The sequence below is a fragment of the Euleptes europaea genome, chromosome 20 (genome assembly GCF_029931775.1).
Source record: "Euleptes europaea isolate rEulEur1 chromosome 20, rEulEur1.hap1, whole genome shotgun sequence".
NCBI lineage: Eukaryota > Metazoa > Chordata > Lepidosauria > Squamata > Sphaerodactylidae > Euleptes > Euleptes europaea.
The window spans coordinates 10,211,485-10,228,141 of record NC_079331.1 but is presented as its reverse complement, the minus strand read 5'-3'; the positions used below and the strand labels follow the sequence as shown (position 1 = coordinate 10,228,141).

General features: G+C 42.1%; 1 protein-coding gene across 1 annotated transcript in view; it reads right to left on the bottom strand.

Annotated features, from left to right (window-relative positions):
- SLC12A1 (solute carrier family 12 member 1) overlaps positions 1-16,657 on the bottom strand; it is a 48,771-nt gene that overhangs the window by 2,739 nt on the left and 29,375 nt on the right. The window contains exons 15-23 of the mRNA XM_056865819.1: positions 15,129-15,228; positions 14,934-15,045; positions 10,752-10,892; positions 8,399-8,505; positions 7,290-7,372; positions 4,183-4,326; positions 3,316-3,447; positions 2,976-3,087; positions 1,515-1,601 (exon numbers count right to left, since the gene is read on the bottom strand). Coding sequence (XP_056721797.1) covers positions 1,515-1,601; positions 2,976-3,087; positions 3,316-3,447; positions 4,183-4,326; positions 7,290-7,372; positions 8,399-8,505; positions 10,752-10,892; positions 14,934-15,045; positions 15,129-15,228 — 1,018 coding nt within the window. The remainder of the gene's footprint in view (positions 1-1,514; positions 1,602-2,975; positions 3,088-3,315; positions 3,448-4,182; positions 4,327-7,289; positions 7,373-8,398; positions 8,506-10,751; positions 10,893-14,933; positions 15,046-15,128; positions 15,229-16,657) is intronic.

Genomic DNA, 16,657 nt, shown 5'->3' with positions numbered 1-16,657 from the left:
TTTTTACTAGTAGCCATGGATAGCCCTCTCCTCCATGAACATGTCCACTCCCCTCTTACAGCCAAGTTGGCAGCCATCACCACATCCTGGGGCAGGGAGTTCCACTATGTAACTACGCGATGTGTGAAGAAATACTTCCTTTTATCTGTTTTGAATCTCTCACCCTCCAGCTTCAGCAGATGACCCCGCGTTCTAGTATTATGAGAGAGGGGGGAAAGCTTCTCCCTGTCCACTCTCTTCAAACCATGCATAATTTTATAGACCTTTATCATGGCTCCCCTTAACCGCCTTCTTTCCAAGCTGAACAGCCCTAAGCGTTTTAACCGCTCCTTATGGGGCAGTTTCCCTGATTATTTTGGCTGTGTTGAACGTTCAACACAATAGTGGACCATCTGTAAAACTGTGGTGGAAACAAGGATTAACACTACCATCCTAAACAGAGTTATACCCTGGTTAAGTCCATTGGTGTCCATGGGCTTAGAAGAGTACAATGCTACTTAGTCTGGTGCTTAAGTGTGTTGAAATCAATGGGCAACTTGTAGCTGAAGCTGTGCTGGCTTGCATCTATAGACTACTCTGCAAATTATGTCTTTTCAGAGAGATGAGGTGGCGTTGTAGAGTCACCGCTGGTTGTGCTACACAGTGTGTCACAGCATGGACCTTAGCCAAACCAGTTTGTATGGTTTTCATAGAATTTTTAATTTGAACCTTGTCCTTAAGTGGTTCTACCAAGTAGATATGTGGACATCTTTGTATGACTGTTGGGTAGTGCCCCTGATGAGCGAAGGACACTCTGTTACTTGCCAAAACAAGTTTTGGAATTGTTTTAATGTGTGTAAAGTGCCGTCAAGTCGCAGCCGACTTATGGCAACCCCTTTTGGGGTTTTCATGGCAAGAGACTAACAGAGGTGGTTTGCTGGTGCCTTCCTCTGTACAGCAACCCTGGTATTCCTTGGTGGTCTCCCATCCAAACACTAACCAGGGCTGACCCTGCTTAGCTTCCAAGATCTGACGAGATCAGGCTAGCCTGGGCCATCCAGGTCAGGGAGTTGTTTTAATAGTTGTGTTTAAATTACTATTTATGATGGTGTCAATTTCATGTTTTGTGTGAAAGGAGCGATGTTCATCCAGATTATAAACTGCAGTTTTGCTTTCTTAGATCATTTTTAGATGGGCTCTTTAATCTGTTTTGGTATCTGATGGAAAACAAGGGTGCATTCCAGACAAGCAGGTCTTTAAAACAGTTGCCGATTCTGCTGGTGAATGGTTTATTTTTTTCCCCCTTTCAGATGACTTAAAGGGCAAGGATTGTTGTCCCGTTTGTTTATGACGGTTCAGTCTGTTTGTGAAACGAATATCCTTCAGGCTTTGTTGTGTGGTTGTGTTTCCGAGTCGTGGGAGATGCTATCTGAACTGTTTGTAGCGCTTTGTAATGAGACACTTTACTTTTCCAGCCTATTTAATTCATTTCAGTTCACGGTTTAGCACATAATTTGTTACAAAGCAACTCTTACCTCTCTTTGTTAGGTTTCATGTTGATGTCACCAATTATATGAATGTCGGCAAATTTTATTCTGAATTTATTTAAAAGTGAAGCCATCCTGAAAACCAAAGGCAAGAAGATGGGCATTTTCTTAAAGTGTCATTAATCAGTAGGTTGATATACAACAAAAGCAATTGGCAGCGCCATCCTAAGCAGGGTCACCCCCTTTTAAGTCCATTGAAGTCAACGGGCTGAGAAGGGTTCAACTCCACCTAGGGTTGCACTACAAGTCTTGTTAAATTACTTGCTGTTTAATTAAATATTCAAATCTATCAGAAGTGCTTTAATTAGCACTTCTCATTTATAGAATTCTGTGAACTTGGAAGGTGGAAGCTAATTGATTTATTGGTTCTTGTAGGTTATCCGGGCTGTGTAACCGTGGTCTTGGAATTTTCTTTCCTGACGTTTCGCCAGCAACTGTGGCAGGCATCTTCAGAGTAGTAACACTGAAGGACAGTGTCTCTCAGTGTCAAGGGTGTAGGAAGAGTAATATATAGTCAGAAAGGGGTTGGGTTTGAGCTCAAACCCAACCCCTTTCTGACTATATATTACTCTTCCTACACCCTTGACACTGAGAGACACTGTCCTTCAGTGTTACTACTCTGAAGATGCCTGCCACAGTTGCTGGCGAAATGTCAGGAAAGAAAATTCCAAGACCACGGTTACACAGCCCGGATAACCTACAAGAACCAATGAACTCTGACCGTGAAAGCCTTCGACAATACTAATTGATTTAGTTGAACATTAAACACTGGAGAAATTGCCAGGGAAATACACCAGAATCTGCAGCTCTGAGAAGCTGCCTAATTTTTTTTTCAGGATCATGTGACTTTCTGCACAGAGAACCAACTGTTTCCTAGCACTGTAGAGAGCCAAGCAGCCCCTATTTAGCCATTGCTCTGAGATCACATCAGTGCTGCTAAAATAGCAGACAGTGAATTTTATGAGTTGGTGAAAATATCTTGCAATAAAAGCTATAAGGAGATAGAAAATGCAAGATTTGGTAATATTGCTAATAAGCATTTATATAGTGTTTTATAGTATTCACAGTGTTTCACATATATTACCTTAGTAATCGTTAGGTAGATAGAATTGATAATACAATCACTCCTATTAATATTGTCGAAGGCTTTCACGGTCAGAGTTCATCGGTTCTTGTAGGTTATCCGGGCTGTGTGACCGTGGTCTTGGTATTTTCTTTCCTGACGTTTCGCCAGCAACTGTGGCAGGCATCTTCGAAGATGCCTGCCACAGCTGCTGGCGAAACGTCAGGAAAGAAAATACCAAGACCACGGTCACACAGCCCGGATAACCTACAAGAACCGAACTCCTATTAATGTCCTTCACTTGCTCTATATGCAAAAACTAAACAATAGAGGTTTATGAAATCTGTTTGGGCCGGGGGTGGGGACAGGATACAGAGTCTACTTACATGAGCTTCTCTTCTTCAAGGCGAGTAACTTTCCCACCAGTAAAGATCCTTAATTTACAATCTTTCCACTTTTTTCGAAGCGTGAGGATATAGGGAATTAAAAGAATTAGCCCTGGTTGAACAAAGGAAATCAAATATATGCAAGAAAAGCCCCATTAGAACACTGTGCTATAACGAGAAGACTGCTTTTATTATGTAATATTCATTATGAGTTCCCCTAACACTTTGTCATGTTGAGTCTTTAGAAATTATTTAAATGATTCCCTTATGTTAGCAAATCCTCTGTCGGCCTCACAGATTTTCCTTTCTTAGCTGTGCAAAACACCCTTGTGTGGCTTACCTCCATCATCAAACAGCCACCAGACATCAATGGTGCCTTTCCCCTGCTTCTTTTTAAACTGAGTGCTCACTTCGAGCAGCCGTTGATTGAACTCCCCCACGTGGATTGAAGGGATTGTGTTCACGCTGCCGCCTGAAACGAGAGCGAGCGAGAGAATACACCAGGGCCTTTCCTCACAATCATGGAAAGTGAGTCCCACAGCACCATTTCACTCTTGTTATCTATTGATTACAGTGAGATGCGCATACTTCAGTTAAGCGTGTGAGCTATAGAATCATAGAGTTGGAAGGGACCACCAGGGTCATCTAGTCCAACCCTTCACAATGCAAGAAATTCACAACTAACTCCCAGTGACCGCTACTCCATGCCCAGAAGATGGCCAAGATGCCCTCCCTCTCATGATCTGCCTAAGGTCACACAATCTGCATTGCTGACAGATGGCCATCTAGCCTCTGCTTAAAAACCTCCAGGGAAGGAGATCTCACCACCTCCCGAGGAAGCCTGTTCCACTGAGGAACCGCTCTAACTGTTAGAAAATTCTTCCTAATGTCTAGACAGAAACTCTTTTGATTTAGTTTCAACCCGTTGGTTCTGGTCCAACCTTCTGGGGCAACAGAAAACAACTCGGCACCATCCTCTATATGACAGCCCTTCAAGTACTTGAAGACGGTTATCATATCACCTCTCAGTCTTCTCCTCTCCAGGCTAAACAAGGTTTTAGGATGGGGATTTCGCAGTATGCTTTTGATCCTGTATTGTCAGGTTCAAGAGCAAAGTGTGTTCCATGCCTGGTGTGTGTGTGTGGGGGGGGAGGCTCTAGCCTTGCTGGCCATCCAACTACTACATTTTTGCAGGTTCAGAACTTGCCCTTTTTGGTTGCTCTCTTTGTCATATTGAGCTTGGTGGCTCTTCTGAAGAATCCACAGATACCATAGCTTCCTTCTTCACATTCACTCTCTTTGATGGTAGCTTCTAGGGCTTGCCTCTCTTGTTCCAGCCTCTTCAGTTCATCTGTGAATAGGAAGCAACAAGGGCAATACAACATTACCTACTACTGCTTCCTTTTAACTGGAGATGCTGGGGATTGAACCTGGGACCTTTTGCATGCCATGCCAAGCATGTACTCTACCACTGAGCCACAGTCCCTTTCCTAAAACATGGATAGTGAACTAGATGGACCACTGGTCTGATCCACCAAGACTCTTCTAATGTTCTTAATTATTCTTGGCTTCTAAAGTGTTTGTGTGTGTAGGTATGTACGTGTGACATGATCAGCTTAGAAGTTGTTGACATTCTAAAGTTCTCTTTACATCAGAACAGCCTCGTTCTGGCATAGTGATATCTGTTGTCACTTTTATTCAAAACCAAGTAACAGATTGCCCTTTTTAAACAAGATACCTTTGTGGTGTGTAAACGTCCCAGTGTGTTTTTCCCCTCTGTTTCCAGAACTAATATGTCTTCGTAAGTATAATCTCGAAAGCTGTTCAGAATGTTGCCCTTTTAAAGAGACAGCTGTAGTTTCTTGTTGCTTTTCAACTGTTTTTCCTGTTTCTGTTTTTAACATTCGGAGCATTTTATTTTTAACGGTGCATGGCTGATATCTGCTATCACTGCATCGCAGTGTAAAAGGATAACCTTCTCAGAGAGCTTTGAAGCAGCAGTTATTTCCCCGACTGCTCCCTTTTAAATATTAGAAGGGACAGGTAACTTTTCTAGAGATTCAGAGGCGGTAGGCTAAAATGTTGCTGTAGTTCTCCCCGATGGGATCGTGGCTCTAACTCAATATGGGTGCATTGCAGGCAGCTATACAAAACCATTGGGCCGCTGGACTAAGAACAGATTTGATTTTCCACTGTTTCAGTATATTAGAGTAATGCAAAGTAAATCTTTGCCACCTGTCTTCTCATTTGGTCAGAGAGTGGATTTTATTTGGGGGGCATAGGCACACCCATCTTAAAATATTTCAGTGGTCTGTTGATTTGGTTTCTGATTTTCTACTTTTGATGTTTCTTTCTACCTCTCCCTTGCCTTCTTGTGGACAGAAATGGGAAACAGAAGTTTGCAGCAGGTGGCAGTAGAGGGCTGTAACGCTACATTCAAATTATGACCTGGTATCAGTTTTAAATTAATTTAATTCCTATAGATTCCTGTCGATTCGCCCCAAAGTGTTCATAATGATTGTTCTTTAAATCTTGTTTAGAGTCTTTCTCATCAGATAGAGGCTCAATGAGATGAAAGACAAATCTGACTGAATTAGGGCCACTTCAACATTACAGAATTCTTAAACAGAACCCACGCAGATTGCTTTACCATCTGTTGAGCGCCCAGACACTGAGAAGCCCGGCATATATACAGAAAGTACTTGATGGTCATATGCATGACATATGTAGGTGTGAGCTAACATTTGGATCATTTGAAGCAGTGCTTATTCTCTTACCAGCCAAAGGGTGCTTAAGAAGTAGAGAACTGCCAAAGGTTCCCCGGTACAAAGCATCAAAAGAGAAAGCAACATTGAATCTAGGAAGCCCCCCCCTTTAGATAATGCATCCTGGTGTTATTAAAATCAATGGGATTCCCATTTTATGGCCCCAGTCTGGGAGTTCTGGTATGAGAAGCTCATAGAGCATAGGGGTTTCTGCACTCTCCTTTACGGCTAAATGTGTACCCTCGTGGGGGTGGGGTGCTGGTTGAGCACAAGCCTTGCTTATTTATTTATTTATTTTTCAATGTATAACCCACCCTCCCTGGCCAAGGCCAGTCTCAGGGCGGGTAACATCATCCAGGATACACCAAAGTATCAACAATAAAATTAATAATAATTCTAAAATTAAACAATAAAACCTTATTAAAACCTTTAAAAGCTCCAGATGGTGCCAAATTTAGCCCATACTGCCCAGAATAAGCAGCAGGTTGCCCCCCAATTAACAAGAATAACATAGAAATGAATGGGAGGGGGGAATAGGGAAGACAGCAGAAGATGAAATCTGTTTCTATCCTTGGGTTCTCCAGTTAAAAGATCTTGGACAACTAGTGTCCAGAAAGACTCTTCTCGCCCCAAGACCCTGACGAACCACTGCCAGTCAGGCAGACTTACATGGACCGAAGGTCTAACTTGATACAAAGCTGTTTGGTGTGTTTGTACGTTCCCATTATCACTTTCTGGTTGGTTTGGTTTTTTTGCCGTCAAGTCACAGCTGCCTTATGGCAACCCCATGGGGTTTTGAAGGAAAGAGACGTTCAGAGGTGGTTGGCCATTGCCTGCCTCTGCATCGGGACCCTGGACTTCTCAGGTGGTCTCCCATCCACATACCAACCAGGGCCAACCCTGCTTAGCTTCTGGGATCTAATGAGATCTGGCTAGCCTGGGCTATTCAGTTCAGAGTTGCAGCCAGTATATATGTATGAAATAGAGAAAAGCATCAGCGTTAAATGCAGTTTATGCAGAAAGGCTGGTTTACAATCACGTTTCAACCTTGACTTCACAATGCACATTAGATTTCAGTCTAAGTGGGGAAGTGTTTTGCACTTGCAGCCAATTCCTGTGCGCATGAGGAACATTTCTTCTTTACGGACAGATAGTTCCTGTGTGTTTGGATCCTATCAAGCATTTTCGGGATTGGTGTGTTAGCTCTTGAAACTCTTTTTTTGGGGGGGTCATCCACTGGAATACCATAGCTCTTTAAATGGCCTTCAATCTTGTTAATGACTTCTTCCACCAAAATTTATAGTGTCTAGATTTCCACTTGGCAGTGCCCCTCAATTTCTTTTCTCACCATTATGAAAAACGTTCCACTAGTTACAGATGTCATGAGTGCTCCCAATCTCTAGAGAAAGATTATTTACAATATTAATGGTCGTGTCTTAAATGCATGGAACAACATTTCCTAAGGCTGATGTTTGATAGAAATGGGTTTTGTATACAGGAAGCATATCTAGTGTAGAAATTAACTGAAATTCAGTGGCTTTTGACGTACCTTGAACCTGGAGAGCTTGCGATATGTCAAATCCTTGGCTTATTCGAACAATGATGATGCCAAATTCAAAGTCAAATGCATCACTGAAATCAGGAACAAAACAATAAAACAATATAAATATTCATCTCACAGCACTGGAATACTTAACTGTTGCTTGTATCGATCCCTGCTAGGGTTGCCAACTGCCAGGTAGTAGCAGGAGATCTGCTGCTAATTCAACTGATCTCCAGCCGATAGAGATCAGTTCACCTGGAGGAAAATGGCTGCTTTGGCAATTGAACTCTTTGGCATTGAAGTCCCTCCCCTCCCCAAACCCCGCCCTCCTCAGACTCCGCCCCAAAAATCTCCCGCCAGTGGCAAAGAGGGACCTGGCAACCCTAATCCCTGCGTGCCTACACAAATATTTTTTTATGGACACTACAATTAGATTTCTAATTTTAAAAAGTTCATTTTGAACAACATCTTGAACCAATCTTCTGTGTTTTGACCAGTTAGCTTTGCTTCCTCAACTTTCGTATCCACATGAACACATGAAGCTGCCTTATACTGAATCAGACCCTGGATCCATCGAAGTCAGTATTGTCTACTCAGACTGGCAGCGGCTCTTCAGGGTCTCAGGTGGAGGTCTTTCACATCACCTGCTTGCCTGGTCCCTTTAACTGGAGATGACGGGGACTGAACCTGGGATCTTCTGCATGCCAAGCAGATGCTTTACCACTGAGTCACAGCTCCTCCCCGATGAAGCTGCCTTATACTGAATCAGACCCTCGTCCATCAAAGTCAGTATTGTCTACTACTCAGACCAGCAACGGCTTTCCAGGGTCTCAGGCAGAGAAAGGTCTTTCACATCACCTACCTGTCTAGTCCCTTTAACTGGAGATGCCGTGGATTGAACTTGGTTCCTTCTGCCTGCCAAGCAGATGCTCTGCCACTGAGCCACAGCCCTTCCCCACATCCCTGGGCTGTGTGGTTACAGCTGACCATCTCATTGTAATACTCACCAATAATACTTTTGTATACTTTTCTATTTATTCACGTAAAATAATTTAGACCTTCCAGAAGATTTCAGTTCCCCCCCCCCCCCAAATGTACTTCCAGCTTCAACTTACTGTATGATACCTATGTAGTTTTCAACTTGTCCACCAGTGGCATCTCTCCAGTCCTTTTTAAATCCAAGCACTAATGTATTGGGTTTCATCCTGCCCAAACCAGAAGCCTAACAATATTAAAACATGGAGTTAAAAAAAGATGCATGTGCAGGATTTTATTCAAAATGAGGAGTAATGGCAAAAGATAACCGAAGTAATGTTCTGGGGGGATTTAAGATTAAATTGCAGTTGGTGAATGTCCTTCATGCTTGTACTCAAGCAGCAAATATAAAGATTAGCTTTAAATCATCTTGGCTATAAATGGTTTTTAAATGACAGAAATGTAGCTTTGCTAAATTAGCATTCATTTGCATTTTTTCCCTGATGCACGGTCATTAAAGCAGTTGAATAATTTAAGATCAACAGCGTTTTCATGATGTTCGTGTGCCCATTTTAACATGAGAGCTATGAGAGATTTACTACACTCTTTCTCTAAAAGAGTTTGAGGAAGTCCTTTCATTCCTTCACTCAAGTTTAAAGCTGACATCCTTTGCTCACTTACTTGGCAGTAAATCTCACTGAGCGCAACGGGATTCTCTTCTGAGTCAACCTGCATAGGCTTGAAATGTACAATTCTCGGCATCCTGAAAGACCATCGACCCACCTGAGTACACTGAAGGCACAATTCACGGGACCTCATTATTTGGTGCTACTATGGGAAGTGGCTAAAAAGCCAAACAAGCGTGAAGTGTAAGCTTCCAAGCAAAGATGATAGAGGAATTAAATCTGTTGGATTTAGAAGCATAAGAAGAAGAGTTGGATTTTATATGCCGACTTTCTCCACCACTTAAGGAAGAATCAAACCGGCTTACAATCACCTTCCCTTCCCCTCCCCACAACAGACACCCTGTGAGGTAGGTGGGGCTGAGAGAGCTGTGACTAGCCCAAGGTCATCCAGCTGGCTTCATGTGTAGGAGTGGGGAAACAAATCCAGTTCACCAGATTAGCCTCCGCTGCTCATGGGGAGGAGTGGGGAATCAAACCCGGTTCTCCAGATCAGAATCCACCACTCCAAACTGCTCTTAACCACTACACTACACTGGCTATCATAGAAGTAGCAGATCCAGGGCCAAGCTAATCTGAACCATCTGTCTTTTGATAACTGCAACATTGCATGGTGACTGCTCATTACCCAAGTTTGATCCCAACAGAAGTCGGTTTCAGGTAGTTGGCTCAAGGCTGACTCAGCCTTCCATCCTTCCGAGGTCGGTAAAATGAGTACCCAGCTTGCTGGGGGTAAAGTGTAGACGACTGAGAAAGGCAATGGCAAACACCCCGTAAATGTAGTCTGTCTAGTAAACGTCAGTATGTAACGTCACCCCATGAGTCAGGAATGACCCAGTCCTTTACTTTTATACCCAGTTCTGCATATTTTATGGTGTAGTCCCATGAAGAGTTGTTCTGGGCTTAGTTTGGAGTAACTGTGCAAAGGATTATACAGTTGAAGTTATTTTTGTTCTTTTGAACTGAGTGCTTTTTCAGTATCCTAAGAGGCCTTAGAGAAAGGCCATTTTTAAAAGGGCAAATATAATACTGAATATAATACTAATACATACCACTTCTGTTTTTTCAGAAATATGGGTGAATACATTAAAATATCCAGTTATGCCAGATAAAACAAGATACATGGACTAAAATGGTCTTACCGACAAAGGCTTACAGTCTGAGTCTTAAGTCACTTACAAAAATAAAAATAATAAAATCAATAACATCCAAGTTATATCTGCCATTTGGACTAAGAGACTACTCTGTGGCAATGAATTTTCATTGCAGCCATACAAAATTTTTCTACCTGAGAGGTGATTGAATCCAGTTATGTATATTTATTATTACAGTCACTGTGACCTGTGCCTGGGCCTCTGTCCTTCTTTCTCCCACTATAAGCACCTGTCCATAACGTGGAAGTCTGTGCATTCTACTGTGTGAAACGTGATTTGCGACATAATATTCCGTAATATAAAATATTCAACAGAATTGCATGTTAGGAGGCGGGAAAACTCATTTGCAGTGAGCATGTGTAGTCTCAGAGATTGGCGAGGGGGACCGTTTGAGGCATTTCCGTGTACCACGGGGCCTCATTTGTTTAACACTGAATTGATTGGTTTTGTTCTCTAGTTCCACAGCCTGGAACCGAAATTGTTGCTGCGGTAACCTTTAATACAGAGAGAGGTGCCCTCAGGTTGCTCTCTGTATTTACAAGATCTTATCCACATGTACGATGAGAGCTCTTTACGAATAAACAGAAATTCTTCATTCAATGGAGGCTGCTTTGAAGCCATGCTCCTCGCATGTGCTGGTCAAATGAAGAGCTTACTTGGAGGAGACTTTTGACTCCATCTCGAAAGCTGTCAGCTGCCACGGCAGCGTAGAAGGCTTTCCTTTTGTTCTTTGCCAGCCAGGCCTGCTTGGTTGCCATGCCGCTGTTCATCTCCTTAACGCACAGCTTGCGCGGGCCCTGCGTGACACAACAATAAATCAGGAAGGAGATTTGTGTATTATGCATCGCACAGTGGTGTCAATTTTGAAGGAGTTACTGAATCTGCTGTGCGGGGAAATGGAAAAGCCCATTGGGGGACAAAAAACCCCATTTCCACAAAGGAGTCCATAGAGATTTAGCCTTTTGAAACGATACCTGTTGCTAACTTTGCTTGTTTTAGGTTGTAGTCGTAAGTGATATCAAGATGTTTAAACACACATCTTTGGAAATTGAATCTGCTACTCATAGGAATGGGGAAAATAGCATCATGTTAACATAACAGCCCAGTGTACTACTTAGTTAAATGGAAGTCTTCGAAATGAGGTGCTTGATTTAGGATCTGTTTTTCTTGGCATTTACGTAGTGAAGCCATCTCACTTTGGATGCTTTTTTAGAGGGGAACACTCCAGTGGATGCTGTATCGCATGGCTTTTGGTGGGCTTTTAAGAGATAAATATGTCCATGGAAAAGCACCAGTTAGAGCTGCAAGCAACAGCCAAGCTACACATTACATGCAAAATCCATGATTGCTGTTGTTGACATTTTGTGTCGCTGTAAGAAGCAAACCACCAGAGGAGTGGAGAGAACTGGATCAGGGCAGCGGTAGCAACAAACCAGTTTGCCTCACATCATTTCCCCCAACAGAAGTCACTTCCCGAGAGGAATTAGCAGTTGCCCTTCCCGAACCTTTGCTCCCAGATCCAGCTCAATCTCCCTTACTTCAGTGCCCTTCATGGACTTCTCCCCTCCGGCTGCTATCTCTCCAGGATCAGAGGAGCATGCCTATTATATTGGGTGCTATGGAATACAAAGAGAGCCCCGTGGTGCAGAGTGGTAAGCTGCAGTACTGCAGTCCAAGCTCTGCTCATGACCTGAGTTCGATCCCGATGGAAGTTGGTTTCAGGTAGTCGGCTCAAGGTTGACTCAGCCTTCCATCCTTCCGAGGTCGGTAAAATGAGTACCCAGCTTGCTGGGAGTAAAGGGAAGATGACTGGGGAAGGCACTGGCAAACCACCCTGCAAACAAAGTCTGCCTTGTCGGGATGTGACATCACTCCATGGGTCAGGAATGACCCGGTGCTTGCACAGGGGACCTTTACCTTTTTTTTATGGAACACAGGCATGATAATGCTGCTGCAGTCATCTTGTTTGTGGGCTTCCTGGAGGCACCTGGTTGGCCACTGTGTGAACAGACTGCTGGACTTGATGGGCCTTGGTCTGATCCAGCATGGCTTTTCTGATATTATTAGATGCACATTTTCCCCATCCGAATTCTCAAAACTCAACAATAAGCCCCCATTCAGAGTTTTGAGCATTCGGGTGGGGAAAATGTGCATCTAGAGAGTGGCAAATCCAAGGCAAAACCTCCCAGGCATAAATGGTCTATGTTGATAGTGCTCTACAAGTAATAATGGTGATAATAATCCAGTAATGGTTCTCCCGGAGACACAGCAAATTCTGGATGGGTGCTGTCCCCTGGCTGCAAACATTTTTCACGGCACACCATATACAGTCCTACTTTACTTTGGGGTAAAAAAAGACAGCCAAATGGGGTTAAGTAAGCAGTCTTTACCAGCATAACGGGCATTCCATTGGCAGCGCATTACTTTTTTTTTATCGCTACCTTATTTTCCCAGTTACACAGATCACAGAAGTTCATTGTATCACATGTTTTATTAGCCAATAAAACTAAGCTCGGCTTAAGTTTTCTAAAGAAAAAAGGGAGAAAACAACCAAAATGCTTACGCCAGCATAGACAAGTTACATTAAATACTGACAGAAATAAAAGTCTCCCAACGCTATGTGAAAACCAATAAGTAAAAAAAAAAAAAAAAAATGCTGATCCGGAGACTTTTTTAGAGCCTAGTAATATCCTTACTGGAATACACAGTAAAATGTCTGTTAACTTCAGTTTGTGTAGGTCACCTGTGGCAAGAGAAATCAGCTAGCTTATCCCTTGGACTGGGCTGTGGTCCTCCAGCATTTGAGCGTATTTATTTATTAAGTTGCTGCCATCTTGTACTATTTTCATTTTATTATGATAACCATCTTCAAGTACTTGAAAGGCTGTCATAGAGAGGATGGTGCCGAGTTGTTTTCTGTTGCCCCAGGAGGTCAGACCATAACCAGCGGGTTAAAATTAAATCAAAACACTTTCCATCTTGACATTAGGAAGTTTTTTCTAACAGCAGTTCCTCAGTGGAACAGGCTTCCTCTGGAGGTGGTAAGCTCTCCTTCCCTGGAGGTTTTTAAGAAGAGATTAGATGACCATTTGTCAGCAATGCTGATTCTGGGCCTTAGGCAGATAATGAGAGGGAAGGCATCTTGGCCATCTTCTGGTCACTGGGGGTGTGGCGAGGGAGGTAGTTGTGAATGTCCTGCATTGTGCAGGGGGTTGGACTAGATGACCCTGGTGGTCCCTTCCAACTCTATAATTCTATGATTCTATTAAATTGAGAGATTAATACTCCCAATTAATTAATTAATTAATACTGGGGGGGCCGACCACACGGTGCATTAACCAGCCTACTTTGTGGACCTAAGGCAATTCCTTTGTTTTAAAAAAATTGCAGTAATATTTCTTTATTTGTTTAGCTATAGGCCGTTACAAAACTTCCTTACATAAATACAGAAAACTTCAAATGATATCAAAAAAAGATAAAATTACAACGGTATGTGATTTCCTGGTAAAATCAATTACATACGCTATCTCTGTTAAAACATTATTTGTATTCCTGTGCAGAATTTTTCTCGATAACTTCAAGAGCTCTAAATCTTCCTGGCTGTGATAGCAAATTGCAATATTCTAAAGGTTACATGCGAATCAGAGTCAGAAAGTAGGAAGATCAATTTATCAAATTCAGAACAAAAAGTTACTCCCTTCAGGATTCCATCCAGAAATTTGGCTCTAGGCTCCCTATACAGTGGACATATTAACACATACTGAAAGATGTCCTCCAATGATGAGGATCCATAGATGCATGTGCGATGTTCCTTTGGGGTTTTGTTATATCGTCCTGGCCGAAGGCATAGTCTGAAATCTTAGGGAGGTGAACGCCACCCTAAGGTTCTGTGATGTGAGGTTGACCAAATGGGATCTGAGATGATCTTTCTTATAGGTATGGAACCAGGGGGGAAATTTAGATTCTCGGATTACTACTTTATCAATTAAGGCATCCATCCTAAACACCCAGTCGCCAAGTGCAGAGTTATCTGAGGTAGCATCTAAAAGATCGTCAGGTATAGCGTAACGATGGTAGATATTGTTAAGGTGTCTCTGGTGGACTTGATCTTTTGTCAATAAGTAATCAAAAGCTTTGCCACCAAACCCATCTGTCCTATGTTTTTTACAGTATTTCATTATAGCAAGATGTGCTGTACATAACAAACTCAATCATTCCCATACATACAATATAGTCCACCTTCCAGGGGCATCATTTTACATTTATCATTACAAGCTTACAGAAATAATAATCATAAATACAGAAAGGAACAACTGCCTTTTCAGCTCTCTTACAATCCTCTACTTAATCTTAAACTATACCAATACTATTAGTCATTTCTACTTATTCACTTAATCTTCAATCAGATAGTAATCTCTATTTACCCTTCCATATAAGCTATATCATATATCCATTAAATATATCATCTAATATTGCTTCTCCAGTTATTTTTTGTTTTCCCCCATTTCCCCTCCCTCAAATAAACACAAATATACCAGAACCCCGCTTTGTGGAGGGGCCGTGGCTCAGTGGTAGAGCCTCTGCTTGGCATACAGAAGGTCCCAGGTTCAATCCCCGGCATCTCCAGTTAAAGGGACTAGGCAAGTAGGTGATGTGAAAGAGCCCTGCCTGAGACCCTGGAGAGCCGCTGCCGGTCTGAGTAGACAATACTGACTTTGATGGACCAAGGGTTTGATTCAGTAGAAGGTAGCTTCATGTGTTCAACCTGAGACAATTTCAAGGTGCCGACAAATGGCAGCCATCTTGCGCAGTGCAGATTTCATGTTTGCGGCACTTACCGTGTACACTTCACAGCAGATGCAGAGGCCGTTGTCCTTGGTGAACAAATGTGTGATGTCTAACAAAGCCGGTCTTGTCATGGGCCCTCCTGTTAACACTATGCATTGAGGCCTGTAATGGTTGGAGGGGGTGGATTAACTTTGGTAATGCATTTATGCGCCACAAATCTTTGAGTATTTCCATGGGGCTGTTACCTGAAGTTCTTCACGTGATCGTCCACTGTAGTTAATTCCAACGCAGTGTCAATGGCTTTAACATAGTAGAGCGCCTGTGCAGATGATCCCCAATTTACCTCTGTTGTAGCAGAGAAAAATAGTTTATATTAAATTTACACTCCTACATTATTTTAACCTGTTACTATACTGTTTTAGGTTGTAATGGCCTACAACCTTATACAATAAACTTGACTTGACTTACTCCTACAAAATCATTTTTGGGATTTACCTTTAAAAAAAAAAAAAAATTATTCCAAACCAAACTTTAGTTGCTAAGTCATATCATTACCTATTACCATTAAATCACTGTTTTCATACACATATAAAAAACCAACCATCTATCTAACCTATGTTGTCATTCACTTCATAACTCCATTATAATAGTATTGTCTTTCATTGATCCATCAATTAAATGGACTAGTTGCATTTGTATTTGTCATGGAGCGGTTGCCATCTCTTGTAAAAGTCATCAATCAAATTTTCTGTGAACTAGATGCGTTAGTCTGGACATCGAAGCATACTCAAAAAGTTTACTAATCCATTCGGTTTTACCTTTTTTTAAATAGAAATCGGCTACCTGTGTGTATTGCCTCATGGCAGTAGCCACGAGGAAAGTGGAACGCTAATCAGACATATCACATTCGGGTTTTTAAAAATCTAATGATGGCCATAACTGAGAGTAGATCACTAGTCCTGTTACCTGTTAGTGCTAAAGTCAGATATGAGAATCAGAAGTTACTCCTAAACTTAGTCACAAAGGCATAGTTGGCTGTGATAGCAAACCAGGAATCTCCAATCCACTCCTCCTTGTTATGCATCTCAGAAATTAATCAAAAAATGTATTGCAGCAAACTATTCTTTGTCAGTGTGTCAAAGCAGCAAGCTGTGATTGGCTCTTTCCCCTTCTTAGATTCATATGGAGATTAAGCAATGAACTCCTGGTTTGTAGGGAAGGAGACGAACTGTAGTTTGCAGTTCAGCTATAACAACAACCATATGCCATGAAAGCAGAAATTAGAGGATGTGTGTGAGCTCTATCTTGCCCCCCAGATAGTTTTTTCATTTGCTATAGTTTCATTTCGGAACAATGAGGACTAGACACATTTTGTTTCCACAGGAAATCGGAGACCCACCTAAATGATCTCGTATCTGAAAAAAAATGTTAAAATGAGGACCGACCAAAGAAATCAATTTTTTTTTGGTTTCATATTCCAGGTATAAAAATATTCAGATGCAAGCTATTTGGCCCTTGGTTCATTTGGATAAGTGTGTTTGTGCCGTACGCTAAGGAAAGGGTTTGTTGACTGACTCCTAAATTAAAAAGAACTGGGAGAACGGCTGATTTTTGTTCGATGCAGGAGCTCTTTGAAGAAACGCCAAGTTGTACTACTCATAAAATCCTCATTAACAAATATATGTTTGGAGTTAGAGAGGAGTAGTTTTTTAGAAGCTGCCTTTGGAGGTATCTGCCCAGAGGTCTTCCTAGCAGGAGCCAGTGTGTCCCAGAT